The following is a 15,331-nucleotide window of genomic DNA, read 5'->3' as shown; positions in this document are numbered from 1 at the left end:
AAAAAAGAAAACCATGGTTGAGTATGATCTTTCATAGTAATCCTAGAGGGCTTTGTTTACTTCTGGAATCTTGAAATGTTCTATGTTTGTGAGGATCTTAAGTCTCCTTTCTCAGTATTGCCCTCATAAACACATGTTCCAGGGCATGAGAAGAGGCTATAAAACGGGAGAAAGACTATCTGAGCAAAAAGTCATAGCTGCAAACCTCACTTACTGCCACCTACCAACCCTCTTCCCTAGAACACAGGACCCTGAGCAGGAGTCACAAAGCCATGAGCAATGCTTCAGGAAACTTCAGAATCTTGATCTTGGATTCAATAAATCCAGTTTCCTATGGTTACTCACTTGCAGTTAGAAAAGCAGCCAAACCTTACCCAATCATTTCCTCATAAAAACAACAATAAACATAAACTTCTGTTTTTTCCCCACAAAATAAACAAGCTAGGTAGAGGTTACTGGCAAACACTTCAATTCAATGCAAGTGGCAAACCAGTTACAGAGGAGACCTAGACATTTTTCTCAAGGTCTGTGGGCTCCGCACGGGCAATGGGATCTCCACCTCTGTTATGTGGAACTCAGAATCTCCCCCATGTGATGAAACCTCAGGAAATTCTCTGGGTATAAGAAATCAATGAAGCAGCAGCAGAAATGGGGCAAATCGTTTTTGTCTCCTGACAATTAACTTTTGCTCACAAAAAAGTAAAAACTCATCTTCAAAATCTTTAACAACCAAGTCTAGCATTTGTCCAAGCTGTTCAAGCTCAAGGTCTACGGGAACAGGAAGCATAGTCAGGCTAATTAATCTCTTATCATAGAAATAATCTCCAGACAGGGACAGGAATGGGCAGAATTTGGACAATGATGTGAAAGGGTGCATGAAAGGGGAAACCTAAAAAAAAAAAAAATTCATTAAAAGACATAGGAGATGTTAAAGACAACATTCAAAAAGGCTCTACCATTCAAGGGTGATTTAGCTCCATACCATGGCCCAACTTTAGGAAGCTGGATGGATCTTCCAATCTCTCTAATTCTATCCAATTTCAGGACTGTATGGAACTATTAGTTGATCTAGTTAGCCCAAAGAATTCTCTGGAGATCAGGCAGGCTCTGGTTTCTTGAGGTCAGAACTTCCTCAGAGTAGAAAGGTGCTGTCCATTCCAAGAGTTCCAGGGTCATGCTGAGTTCACAATAAAATGGTCTCAAAACCATTAGTGACCACGTGTGCTCTTCTTCTTAGGCCCCCAAACTAGGAGTAAAGTATATTTCAGATGTCTACGGCTTGGATGAGTTCCCCAGAGTATCCACTCAAAAATCATATACAACTGACTGGGAAACTGGAGGATCAATGGTTCATCAAGTCTTGATCTCTCTCAATTCCACCTCTTTGAAGGCCTAAGGCACATTGAGGCTTTCTTGCAGCGTTTACCGCACTTAGGCTCATGTCAATGATTTCTGTGCACATGCTGACTCTGATGGACTAAAATGGAAACAGACTTCAACTCTGCATCTCTTGCCAGTTAACATCAATACTTCTTCAATTTAAATTAAATGCTAAGTGAGAGATTTTCCCAGCAATGAACAACACTTTTCGTCTGACCTGCCAGTTCCCTTTGATTAACAGCGGTTGCCTGGAGAATAGTTTTGAGGATTCCAAGGCCATAACAAAGCTCCAGGGTAAAGAGTGTTGTAATCAACTAGTGCTGCCTGCCATGGGACAGGATTGGAAGTAGTGGTTCAAATACAGCACAATTTGGGAATATAAATTAAGCATTATAAGAGTACAGAGAAGGGAAATCATCTCTGATTGGCAGTCAGAGAAGTCTATATGATAAAAGTGAAAAATGAGATCCACCATCAAGGATGGGTAGAATAACAGTGGGTGAAACACAATGAGCAGAAGAAGTAGGACAGGAGAGCATTATACATCCTGGGAAAGTAACTTTTAGACAAGCTCAAGTAGAATAACTTCAAATAGAAGTTTATGTGGAAAAAGAATAGGGGAAAGGACTAAATACTGTAGGATGCCTCAGCTTCAAAGACATAATAAAGAAAAGTCAAGAGACAGACAAGAGATGGAGTAACAAGGAGACTACTAGGCTTTATTTAGCTATTATACAAGAGTGAAGTCTGTAAGAATGCTCTGAACTATAATTTGGGTGTATCCAAGTTTTCTAGGAAGCAGTCTTACTTAATGGTTAATAACCACAGTTTTGAAGTCAGTTCTGGGTGCAAATCCCAGTTCTGAGTGTGACCTCAGTCATGTGACTTAAGCCTTGTACATTTCAGTCTTCTTATCTGTAAAATAAGTATAGGGTCAATTGGAAAATAATGTGCATAAAAGTCATAATAAACCCTCCATAAGTATTACCAATTAGGCTTGGTTACCCACAAGAAAAATAAATTGTCAAAGGAGAAACTGTATCTCCCTCATTGCTTCATAATTTGGGAAATCTCATATGAAACTTGTAGAGTGGTTAAGTGGCTCAGAAAATAGTTAAGTATATGAAATAGCCACAGAATCAGTTTATTTTCCAGTAATGCTTGGAGGCTTGGAGATTAGCCTTTCTGTGGTCAGGCATTTTTGATAATTCTCCATTTTTTTTGTTGACTTAATTCTTTACTCAATTATAGGTAAACAGATCATTACTAAGCAATACAACAGTGGTAGAATAATATTTTAATTTTATAATCTCATTCAAGATTCTCATTTAAGGGTTTCCTCCTTAGTCAAGTAAGTGCAGTTTTAACCCCCTGAGAAAAGCAAGTCCAAACTGCTATCTCAGTGCAGCTGTAAAAATGAACACAGTGCAAACCCTCACTGAGGTCACACCTGAACAGAAGCTCCACTCCCCAAAGCTGCCGCTTTGCTTCAAGAGGCTGACCTGGCAGAGTCACACGATGCTGGGACCAGGGCCTTTCCTGGACACAGGAAGACCTGCTGTGACACCTGTCCCGCCTGTGGACCCAGTTACGGACTCTGTGACCAAGAAGGGCCCTGGGAACAAAGACCTCAGCCTGAGCATGGAGGGGTGCTTTCTCCATGAAGAGCATGCTTCCTCAGTGCTGGTTCTAGGTCTTGCGGTGGAGAATGAGGCATAGCTTCCTCTCTGTCCTGGTGGAGTGGGCACCATGGCCCAGACCTCACACAGCTGGGGCTGGGCCTGGGCGGGGCATCACCCAGGACACACAGCATGAAGTGTCTATGAGCTGGGACGAGGTCTGCCCATCCCGGAAAGCGCAGGAGTATTTGTTGGAAAGGAAATAGTCTACCTCTGGTAATGGAACAGGCAGTCAGCAGATATTTTTCAAACACAGGGTAGTAACATTTCTGGCAATGAGTGAGTCACTGTAACACTTCCTTTCCATTAACAGAGGTGTTACTGTGGAGCTTACTAATTGCAACAGAGCCCTCTTTGTCGCAGTTTGGGTCTGTTTCCTCTGCAAGTATAATGAATTAGCTCCTTCTACATCTATCTGCTGGACTAAACTATAGCTCCAAAGTGAATTATTGGTTAGCAGTACCTGTCTCCGATATTGTCTTCTATTAGATGTATGTTGAACATTCAGAACAGGAAAGGCTTGCTACTTTAACACACTGCTGCAGGGCAGTCTGACTGGGCCACTCGGTGTGGTCCAAGACGAGTTCATTTTCTTCAAGAGTGCTCCAGTCCCCATAGTATCTGTGACCCCAGATCTCCAGAGACATCAACACGGGGGAGACCTGCAGCTCCTCAGGCGGGCAGAGCTGCCTGGCATCAGGCCAGCATGTCACTGACTCCCTACAAGACAGCTACTTCCCGTCTCAGCTCTATTAAAGGTAAGCACAGCTCCTCCCAAGTCATTAACGTGGAAAGATTTCTCTCTTTATCAGCAAGTGCTCATCTGAGTGTGCATATGCTCTCCGATTGCTAATTCTTAATCCCATTTATTTGCACCTTGTCTGTGCAACCCTGGGTTTTCTTCCATCTGAGAAACTATATAAGCGCCACCAAATCCAGATTTGGCATGTGATAGCTTTCTACATCTTGTGTGATCATTTGAAGCTTCCTTTACTTCTTATGCCCACTGCTCAAATTTTTGACAGATGGTAAGTTTCATCAACTAAAAATCAGAATCTTTTCAGTGATTCCACAACGCTGGTGGATTCTGATTTGGTTTCAAAACTGAAACCAAATCAGGCATAGGTAACTCAAAGCCCAAAACTGTTTCCCTAATTCTTTCATATGTGAAACTGGGATCTAATCAGCTAAAGGACTGCTTCCCCAATATATTGAATTAAGCAAATGCGTGGAAGATACACATTCTTGTAGAGAAACAATGTAAGTTTTTAGACCTCATGTTACTGTTGTAAGAATAATTTAAAGCTGACATAGAACACTACCCTGATAACAGTTCCACACACAATTTACATTGTTATATCCCAAGTCACAGATGTAGAGCAACTGATTCAACATCAAGGTCATTTTATCCTCTAGTAATGACTTTGTGTGTATGTGTGTTAAATCGCTTTGGTCATGTCCAACTCTTTGTGATGCTACAGACTATAGCCCTCCAGGCTCCTCTGTCCATGGGATTCTCCCGACAAGAATACTGGAGTGGGTTGCCATTTCCTCATCCAGGGGATCTTCCCCACCCAGGGATTGAACCTGAACCTGCATCTCTTGCAACTCCTGCATTGCAGGTGGATTCTTTACCGCTGAGCCATCAGGAAGTCAGTAGTGACCTTAACTCTTCCTAAGTTCCCTAAGGAAGAGATCCTCTGACTGAGCAATGAACTGAGGAATGACTACACAAGCATAGAGCTAAAGGATCTTAAATCTAGAAGGAACTTCAGCGATGTGACCCAGGGTCAAGTGTGAGGCACACAGGCCACTGTTTCCTGATCATAAGCCCTTGGCAGATATCAGTAATCAATTTCAGAACTTTTGTTTCCAATTCTTTCTCAAGAAAATATAACCTCAGACAGTCGGCTACCTACAAATGGGAGCTAGCACATCAGTGAAATCCCAGCTAATCCAACCTCTCTTCCTTCTGATAAGAAACAAAGACCCAGAAAGTTTAACTGCCAGATTCACTCTTTTATATATCATTTTAGAGTCAGTCTCATTACTTTAAGGTCTCCTTTTATTTTCCAGTGCATGATAAGGGTAATAGGAATGCTTCTGCCCTCTAGGGGTCTATAACTTAGTTGTGAGGAAGAAAAGTTTAACATACTTGATAAGTATGTATAAACTATAAATCTGTCTTAGTGATGCAAATCAGAGGAGGCTGAAGTAGGCAGAGAAGAATGTATGATGGAATTCAAGCTTAGGTTTGGGCTAATTTACTCATTCAATAAACAAAGATAAACTGTTACTATCTCTCTGGGTCATAAATGACTCAACAATTCAACAAATGTATTGAGCGCACCAGGCATTGTGACAGGTGATATGGATATAGTGAGGGGCAGCCAGAATTCCTTCCCTCCAGGGCTCTTCAAGGGTCAGTGGGGAGGGCAAAATTAGCAAATACTCTTAACTACTTGGACTTCCCTGGTGGCTCAGATGGCAAAGCGTCTGCCTACAATGCGGGAGATCTGGGTTCAATCCCTGCGTTGGGAAGATCCCTGGAGAAGGAAATGGCAATCCACTCTAGTACTCTTGCCTGGAAAATCCCATGGACAGAGGAGCCTGGTAGGTACAATCCATGGGGTTGCAAAGAGTCAGATACAACTGAGTGACTTCACTTTCACTTTCTAACTACAGGGTAACAAAGAGCAAGTTGATATTGGTTCCGTGCAGTGGGAAGGCATGATAGTTCTCCAACCTGCTGCCCCCGCCAGGACTCCCTCTCCGGCTAGAGATCACTACCTCCTTGTTCCAAGGACCAAACTTAGTAAAGCAGTGTCAGGTCAACCTGCAGAACACCGCACAGAGCCGTCTTTTCCTTTCTATTCCCACTGCTGCCAAGGCCCCCATCTCCCTCTCTACCTGGACCTCGACAGTAATCCCCTGGGTGTTCTGCCCACCTGCAACATCCCCCTCCTTGGATCCATTCGCCACATCCATCTGCCTCAAGGATCTTTTCTAAGCACAGCCCTGCCATGTCACTGCCCAGCTTCATCCCCAGGAGCATGTCTGAACTTAGCAGTGTGGCATTCCAATCCCTCTAAGATCTGGCCCCCGACCTCCGTGGCAGCTTTGCTTTTTTTCCCCTCACGTACCTCAGTCACACCCTTTGTACCAGTCACACCAAGCCACTTAGTTACAAGGTAGGAAGGGCAGACTTTGAAGGTGGAAAGAATAGCAGGGCAGCCTCATGGACCAAGGTGGAAGGGTGACACTGAGCCTAGAGTGGAGACCAACCTGGCTAATGAGTCCTGCAAACCCCACAGGAACAGGGCTCCTCCAGGGTATGCACTGCAGTTCTGAGAGTCCCTGGGGGCGTGTTCTTGCCCCTTCTCAGTCTCAGCGGAGAAAGGGGCAACTGCAGCCCAAATCGAACACTACAGAGCCTTCATTCCCTACTTCGACGTGGCACACAGCCAGACCACCATGATCCCCAGGAGGTTCTGCGAGGACCAGCGAGATGGGGAGAAAGATGGGGGACAGCAGTCCAAAGGAGGGGAAGGGAAAGTATAGTAAAACTGGGAATTGTCAGTTGTTACCGGAGTGATCCCGAGCTAGTCCTGCGCTGTTCCATGTCTGTTTCCTCATCCATATAATGGCAAAACAATAACACCTACCTTACAGTTGCAATATTTTTCTCATTGATTTTTCTTAAGCATTTCCTAAGATTTCACTAACCATGACAGAAATGAGATTAGAAAAGTGGCTAATTGCACTAGCCTCTTAAACTGGTGTCTCTGCTTCCTCCCTTGTGTCTGCCGTCTATGGTCTAAGAGCAGCCAGGAGAGCGGATTAAGACAATCAGACCATGTCACTACTCTGCTCAAAACCTTTTAACAGTTTCCCAACTCCACTAAAAAATCAAAGTCCTTATAAGAGCTCACACCATCCTATTGCCTTCCCCCCCCTCCCACTCCACTCCCATGCTCTTTCTCAAGCATGCTGAGATCTCCCCAGATATCTGTGCACATGTTCCCTCACTTCTTTCCAGTCTCAACTCGACTGTCACCTTCTCAGCAGGGTCTGGTGGCTCAGTGGTAAAGAATTCACCTGCCAATGCAGGAGATGCAGGTTCCATCCCTGGGTTAAGAGGGTCCCCTGGAGAAGGAAATGGTAACTCTAGTATTCTTGCCTGGAAAATCCCAGGGAGAGAGGAGCCTGGCAGCTTACAGTCCAAAGGAGTTGGACACAACAACAGCAGTGGTAGCAGCAGGGCCTTCCCATTCCCCCTATTCCAGCTATAATTGCCCAGTTCCCCTCCCTGCTTTATGTTACTCTAGAACACTCTCACCATCCAACATACTCTATATTGTAGTTCACCTCTTTATCCGGTGTACTGTCTTCTTGTCTCCACTTCAGCATACGCTCCATGAGGACAGGGGTTTTATTTTGTTCCCTGTTATGGGCCCTGGCTCTAGAAAAATCCCTGGCACACAGCAGATGCCTGATATAGATTTGTTGAATGAGCAAATGATTTAAGTGCCAGTTACAGTACTGGTATATTCCAAGGCTGAGCTGATTAGAGGCCCAGCAGCACGGCTGAAGCACATGAGTTTCACGATAACAAAATACATTCTGAACACTGAGCTGAAGCCGTTCCCCTGCCCCCATCCCATCCTCAGGGGTTTCAGAGACATGTAGAAACACAGCAAGACAGCCTATGCCGCAGCTCAAATTAGCACTGCTAGATATATACTACAAGAGCCCCAGCGGAGGAGACACGAGGCTGGCCTGGGCAAGGGTATTACTAAGAACATGAAAAAACTGTTCTCAGTTTTAGACAATGGAATCTGAATCTATAAACGATTGCTTCCTTTAGTGTGATGAAGAAAATTATTCAGAAAGAATAAGCTTGTCGGCTCTGTCCTATAAATAACAATAGCTCTATCCTTTCTTGAAAATCCATAAGCTGGAAATCAGATTTTTCAAACGACTGAAATAAAGCACAACCTGTCTGGGCAGAATGATCAGGCTTTATATCGTGAGCGAGGTGAGGGTTCCGTGAGTGCTTTGCCAACATTACACATGCTATGATCATTACCGGCTGACTTGAATTACAATGCACAGAATTCTCGCATACTGATTCTGCTTGAACAGAATTCCCACTGAAAGCACAAAAATTCTTCCCTCAGAATTTCTGCCTGTTAAATGAAACGAGAAGCATGCTATGGGGCACAAAACAAAATGATTAATCCTTTCCATATCCTTTTAAAACATTGAATAGTGGGTGCTCTGGAGGCTGGTGTTCACCTTGACAGAACATGTCATCAAAATACTTGAATCACCCTCAGAATTCTAGGCTGGACACCAAGCAGGACAGAGAAAGACCATGAGAGACCTTATTTCATAAGAAAATATTAATTTCCTCAGAATCAAGGTATTCAAATCACCTTAAAATGATATTTACTGAGTGCCTGTTATATGCCAGTCATACAACTAGGTATTTTCACATTATCTTAATCAACTCTAATAGCATAGGAGAGAATGATCTATATCCCTATTTTCCAGATGAGGAAATTGAGGATTCCAGAGAATGAGAGATTTTGTCTAAATCACAAAGCATGACTGGATCAGAATTCAAATCTAAGACTCTTGACTCCAGTCCCCGTTCTCATACTACTACACTATGGAAGGAAGCAGGGGAAAGGCCTGCAAGAATCGTAATGAATCCAGTGAAAATTGTGCCTAACCCCGGTGGCTCAGACCGTAAAGAATCTTTCTGCAATACGGGAGACCCAAGTTCAATTCCTCGGTTGGGAAGATCCTGGAGAAGGGAATGGCAATCCATTCCAGTACTTGCCTGGAGAAAGAATTCCAGGGACAGAGGAATCCATGGGGTCTCAGGATCAGACAAGACTGAGTGATTGACACACACACATACACAATCAGATTTTACTAAAGGCCTCTCATCTGAAAATCTAAGATGTTATCTCCAGGACCTTGCAGGGTTTAACAGAGAGTGAAAGATAGGCACTTTAACAAAGAAAGTCACTTAACTATTCAGTCTCTTTATTTCATGAGCAACAATATAAGGAAATAGTTAGCTTTAGTATCTCTTTGTCCACAAAAGAAATGAACATTTACACCTAATAAGATGACCTTTAATTTCATCTCTCCTCACATACTGTCTTGAAAAATCAGAGGCTTTCAGCTGGCTGCTAAAAAGTTTTGCCCTTCATTTCAAAAATCAAAATATTTTAAAGTGTCAGGGTTGAAGAATTATATATAGCAGGGACAAAACACTTCAGTTTTAATCAGAAGATGATATTCTGTCAGGGCAATATATTAAACTTTTTTCTTTCTTAAGGTCCACACGTTGAAAGGTTCAGAAAGGAGGCTACATGAGAGTGTTTGCCATCTCTGTATCAATTAAGACTGTTACAAAAATAAACTTACTATCATGGTCAAAAGGGCTTATGGATGGACTTAGCATCTCTGTTACAAGCTGGTTGCAATTTCACTTCTGGGTTTCACCCAGAATGAGTCAGCACAGGTGACAGAGACAGAGGTGTGACTTTTGTACTCAAGCCCAAAGAATGAAGAAAAGAGAAGGATCCTGGGAAGAGCCTTGTGATAGGTGCACTGAGGGTGGTGTAGGTCTGACACTTCTCAGACCAAGAGCTGAAATGCTCAGGACCGCCTGATGTTACTCCTTGAGGAGCAAATGTGCTGAAAGACGTCAGTTGAGTACTTACAGGTTTAATATTGTGTTTTCCTTTCTGGAGCAAAGCATCTGAATCAAGCTCCTGGGGCTTACCCACATTAAAACTGGAAAAAATTGCCCATCTGACACCAAAGGCCACATCTGCAAAACAGACATGTTATCCCCCTTGACCCGGAGGATGTATATACGTGACAGGTTCTGAAGGCCACGGAACAATTTTCAAAATCTTTGCCAAACCAGCCTTCAGTGAATCAGTAAATTCAACACCAGCATGCCACACGTGGTCAACAGGTGGGTATCTCTGAAAATCCCCACAGCTGAAAAGGCAGGATCATTTCGCTTCCACAAGGAATCAGGAGGCAAATGCCAGCCTACCCAAAACCATCCTGAAGAAGGGAATTCACAATTAATTCACAAGACCATCTCATCTACTTGACTGCAGGAAAATCACATCACTCTTTTTGAGGAATCTGTTATTTAAATGTGATGGGGCAGGATAGCCCTTTCCTTAGAGCCACGTGACTCTTCTTGGGGGAAATAGAGTTAAGTAGTCAAGACTTGCTCCTCTGCTTCTCTCTTTTCCTCCCACAGATAGCCTCTGCTAAAGTAATTCCAGGATGTTATTTATTTACTAGAAACCCGACTTTGCACAAGGATCTATCTAGAGGAGCAAATCCGACCCTGAGGATCCCATTAACTTCCACAGACTTTTTGCGGGGCGGGGCACCAAGAGAGAAAGCAGGTGACACCAAATATTCTGAGATTGAGAAGCAGCAGCTGGAGAGAAACTGTGCTTGGGGTTGGGAGAGGCACAGGCTACCCCTCCTCCCAGCTCCAGTTTCCAAATGGAAGGTGAGGACTTCAAAGGAGCCTCACCTGCTGGGTGTCCCCACCTGGGCCAGGTCTTGAAGGAAAGGAGACAATCTTGGCTTCAACACCAAAGAGGAGCATCCCAAGGCCCAAGTTGTAAAAGACAACCTGGCAGAAATTCAGAGTCTAAATACCTCTGAGCAATGGCTCAGACATGCACCTGATCCAGTGATGTGTCAGGAATAAATCACTTAAATACACCTTGTTTAAAAACAAGCAAATATGACTTAAATATTATTTTCAATAGACAAGAAATGTGGCTAGCAGGGGAGCTCAAGGAGGCGACCTCGGTAGATTTGCAGGGTGGAAAGGGAGAAATCTGACAGGTCTCCCTTCCCCTAGACTTCCTGCGGACCATCACTGCACACCCTGAATTGAAGCACAAATCTGGCAGGTTTTCCGTGCCTGGGTGCGGGCAGCGGCTCGCCGCGTGGGCAGGCACCTTTTTCCAGGCACTGACTAGGAAGAGTGACCGACTGTAACACCCACACTCTCCCTCCCGCCGGGGACCGGACCATTCCTGAGGTTCAGGTGCATGTTCCAGTTCAACCGCAAACCATCATCCACACTCTGCCCGGACAACGCATGGTTCCGGGGGAAAAAAAGAAAAAAAAGGGAGGGGAGCAGATAGGATTTAAACAATTAAACCACATTTGCTTCCAAACGGTAAGAACCGAGACCTACACGTTTCCCTTTCCCCCTTCCAAGCCCCTATGATCATTTTGGGTAAAGCAGGAACCCGAAGCTCGCGGAGCACGCAAACGGGTGTCCCGGAGAAGCTTTGTTCTTCGCACGGAGAAATCAGCACCCTCGAGGGTAAGCCCCCGCGCGGTGTCGGAAGCCCAGGGGGCGCCGAGGAACCGAGCACCGCGTGCGCCAGCGCCATGCCCATCCTCACACGCGCCCGCCCCGCACGCGGCCTGGGTGCTGGGAGCGCGTGAGGGCGCGCGCGTCGCCCACCCGCCACGCATCTCACCTAGCACCACCGCGATCACGGTGGACAGCAGCAGCCAGTTATTCCTCAGGAAGCGCTTCCAGTCACATCCTTTCCTCGCCGGCTTCCCCATAGCTGGCGCTGGGGCTCGGAACCACAATAGGGGCGGCCGCTATTGTGCGTGGGGCTCGCCCGTGCGCGCGGGGGCCGGGGAAACCCTGGGACGGCCGGTAGCTCCGCGGCGCAGTGGAGGAGGGTTGCGGGCGCGCGGGGAGAGGGTGTGCGCTAGCTGCTGCAGCCGCTGCTGTCAGCACCGCCGCAGCCGCCACCTGAGCTCGTGCGCCGCGCCTGCCGCCCGTGCTGTGCGTGGCGGGCGCGCCCGGCTCCTCCTGCCGCCGCCGCGCTTGCGGCGCCCGGGCCAACCAGCAAGGAAAGAGGGAGGAGCGGCCGGCTCAGGGAGGCGGGTGCGTGCGTGGTGCGCCCGGGGTCCCGGCGGAGCAAGCCTAGGAGGGCGTTCGCGCTGTGGCTGGAGCAGCCGGGTCGGCCCTCAGGGGAGCAGTGTGCTCCGCCCCAGTTTCAGGCTGGAGCCTTTCGCTTTTTTTTTTTTTTTTTTAATTGGTCAGGCCAGGTTTTCGGATTTACGGTTTCCTCGGCTCCCTAATCCTTGCGGGGCGGAGGGGCGGAGTCAGTGGCCCCTTTCGCTTGAACTTCAGCCTGCACACCCCCACGCCCCCTCTTCAGTGCAGCGCCCGAGTGGGGAGAGTTGGGGGGAACTGAGTTCTGTCTTGGGTTCCCTTTGCTCCTCGGACTTGCCAACAGCCTAGAAAGCCTGAAGCCTCTAGGAGGAGGGAAAGAAAGAGTGCTAGGGGCAGAACGGGACTTTGTGAACTTTCACACGACGTTTCTAACCCGCCGCCCCCAGAAGTATTATTAACTCTCCTGTTTGGGTCCAGGGAGGTGAAGCTCTTGCAGGACTGTCTGTGGACCCAGGGCTTGGAATGGACCCTCTTAGAACTTCGCTTCCGCTCCTGGCGGCCGGCTCTGTGGCCGCCCAAGGCCCCGGAGCTGTGAGACTTGGCAAAGTAATTAAGACTGAGAACCCAGCCGAGCGGAGCTGAGTAAAAGGTGGGCGGGCCCAGCCCAGCCCTCAGGCCAAATGTTTTGGAAAGGCAAGAGCAGGAGAGTTGGAGAAACTAGGTAAGTGCCGCCGAGTGAATTTTCCAGTTCTCTTCCGCTCTTGCACTCAGTTTTTTCACCCTAGTTTATACAAAACGTTTTCCTCGCTTAACCACACCACCGCCCCCGCAGCTCTAGCCTTGCCTCCTCGCCAGCTTGCCTTAGGTTACCGCGGCCCTGCACCTTTTTGCTGTTGTAGTCTCCTCCTATTGGGGGATCTCCCCAAGTAAAAATTTTCTGATAACTAACGCCTCACAATTAGAGCGCCATTCCTTTGCGTAAATGGACAGAAGTGTCCTGGAAGAGAAAGTAAGTTTTATGAACCGTGTCCACTTTAGTATGAATGAGCTTATCAGCTCATTTCCAGAAAATAAATTTTGAGAAAGGAAAGATAGAGGGATACCAAAGTCGTTGTGTGCCTGGGAAGATCTGAAGAAATGTCAGAAGAAGGGAAACTATCAAGAAAGAGGGGACAAAGATTTCCATCCTACAGTAAAAAGGCTAGAAATACTCAGATGTCCAGTATGAAAGGAATGGTAAATATTTTATGGAACTGCCATGCAGCTGTACATTATGCAGCCTCTATAAAGGAAGTTTATGAAATTTCGAAGAGCATAGGATGGCGCATGTCATAATAGGGAAAACAAGAAGATTAAAATTGTATATATAGTGCGATCACAACTATGTAAAACAAACATAAAGCAAAGCCATGTACTTAGAAAAAAGTCTAAAAGGAAACACAAAATTTTAACAGTGCTCATCTTTGGGTGATAATATGATGTCTGAATGTTTTTGCTTTCTATCCTTCGGTATTTTCCAAAGTGTTTACCATAAGCACATCCATGCCCATTACAGTTGTAGATAGGGCCGTATTTAAGGAATAAACAGGTCCTAAAGAGAGAAAAAAGTTGAATCTAAGACAAACTTTGTACATTGCAGTTTTTTGAGGTGTAGTAAGACAGTTACACCTGGGTTTTGGGGGTAAGGATATATTTAGGTTTAAATCCCAGCACCACCATTTACCAGTTGGGTGTCCTTGAGCAAGTTATTAATACTTAAATTTTTTGTCTTGGTTTCTGCATGTGTAAATAGAGGCATTCACAGTATTTATTTCATGAGGGTATTGTAAGAATTGAATACAAGAATATATGTAAAAGACTTAGAACAGTGCCTGGCACACAACAAATGTCATCATGAGTTTTACTTGGAGCCAACCTAGGCATGCATTTTCTTACTTCCTCCTTTGTTCCCTGCCTGTCCTGAAGATACTTTGAGCCATTTCACACACATAAGAACCCTTGTATATTGATCAATAGTAATTTCCTTTAAGTTACTGTCAGGGACCCTAAATCTATTGTACTTTCACACCTAAAGCTCACATAGTACATACTCATTTTATGCTTCTTTGAACAATGCAGTCTAAAAATAGGGTAATATAAAAAGGAGAATAGAGTCCAAACATATACATTCATTTTGCAATAATTACCATCTCCTGCATTAAAAGTCAAGAATCTCAGAAGTTCAAAGCATGTAGGCCAGATGAATTATAAACTGTGTTTATGCTTTACTAAATGGCAGTTCCACTTTAGCTGGTAATAAAAGATAATTAATAAGCAAGCAATCATAGTGCACTTAACATTTGCCAGACACCCTCCTAACCACTTTATACATACTGACTACTTTGGTCCTCTTGACAGTTCAATGAAGTAGGGACCATTATATCCCATGGAGCTGCTGGAAAAATCAAATGAGATCTTGTATATTATCATTATTTTCATTTTAAAGCTGAGGAATTTGAGGTAAAAGAAGGTTAAGTAACTTGCTTAAGTTCCCTCCACTAGTCAGAGAAGGATCAAGGGTTGAACTCAGTGGTCTTGCTCAGCTAAGCGCACAAACTCTGCATTAAACCACCAACCTTTTCTATGAGAAACAAATACAGAATTGTTATGGGAAAATTACTCTTAAGTTACGTGAATTTTACCCTACACATGGTCTTCAGGAATCCCTCCATCCAATTCCAGGAAATGCTTTGGTGTCCTACAGTGCCTGCTCAAGTGGAAATTGCATGCGTTTTACCAGCAGTGGTTGAACTCTTGAATCATCTCTCCATTGCTGCTACAAGCACTCAATAATTCTACCTGATTTCTCTACCTAAGACACGAAATAGTATAGGAAGCATCACTTCGGAGAGGGAGGAGATTGGAGACCCCTTGGTGCTCAAGTTCCGTTCTTTTTTACTTTCTTAGCCTGGGCTAGTCATGGACACAAATAATTGCAAATTGGACAGGAGTGGAGAAGCATTTCTCTTGTAAACTACCTGAGGGGATCTTAACTACTCAGCTCCTGAAACAAAATCTCCACTCTTCTGGGATAAGATCTTAAAGCCAAGTGGAAAGAAGGGTTAGGATTTTACCCCTCCAGTAGATCTCCCCTTTCCCTTTCCCCTGGCCCCTCAAATTCTTTCATCCTGCTGAAATGTACCTTTGGCCAGTTCTCACTACATTGCATTTTGCCAGTGTGTGTTTGCCCCTTTCCTCCCTCCCTCCTCCTCCCCCTTCTTCATCCTCTCTCTCTTTTTAC

At 45.2% G+C, this 15,331-nt stretch overlaps 1 protein-coding gene and 1 long non-coding RNA gene across 2 annotated transcripts in view; one reads left to right on the top strand and one right to left on the bottom strand.

Moving 5' to 3' along the window:
- Positions 1-12,012, bottom strand: part of SLC1A1 (solute carrier family 1 member 1) — a 77,173-nt gene extending 65,161 nt beyond the window's left edge. The window contains exon 1 of the mRNA XM_020875124.2: positions 11,618-12,012. Coding sequence (XP_020730783.1) covers positions 11,618-11,708 — 91 coding nt within the window. The 5' untranslated portion in view covers positions 11,709-12,012. The remainder of the gene's footprint in view (positions 1-11,617) is intronic.
- Positions 12,013-12,212: 200 nt separating this feature from the next.
- LOC139039496 (uncharacterized) overlaps positions 12,213-15,331 on the top strand; it is a 63,551-nt gene continuing 60,432 nt past the window's right edge. Inside the window, exon 1 of the long non-coding RNA XR_011492798.1 lies at positions 12,213-12,772. This is a non-coding gene — a long non-coding RNA (uncharacterized lncRNA). The remainder of the gene's footprint in view (positions 12,773-15,331) is intronic.

This window comes from Odocoileus virginianus, chromosome 18 (assembly GCF_023699985.2).
Source record: "Odocoileus virginianus isolate 20LAN1187 ecotype Illinois chromosome 18, Ovbor_1.2, whole genome shotgun sequence".
Classification (NCBI taxonomy): Eukaryota; Metazoa; Chordata; class Mammalia; order Artiodactyla; family Cervidae; genus Odocoileus; species Odocoileus virginianus.
Note: the sequence above shows the minus strand (reverse complement) of the source record. Positions and strands in the feature narration are given on the sequence as shown.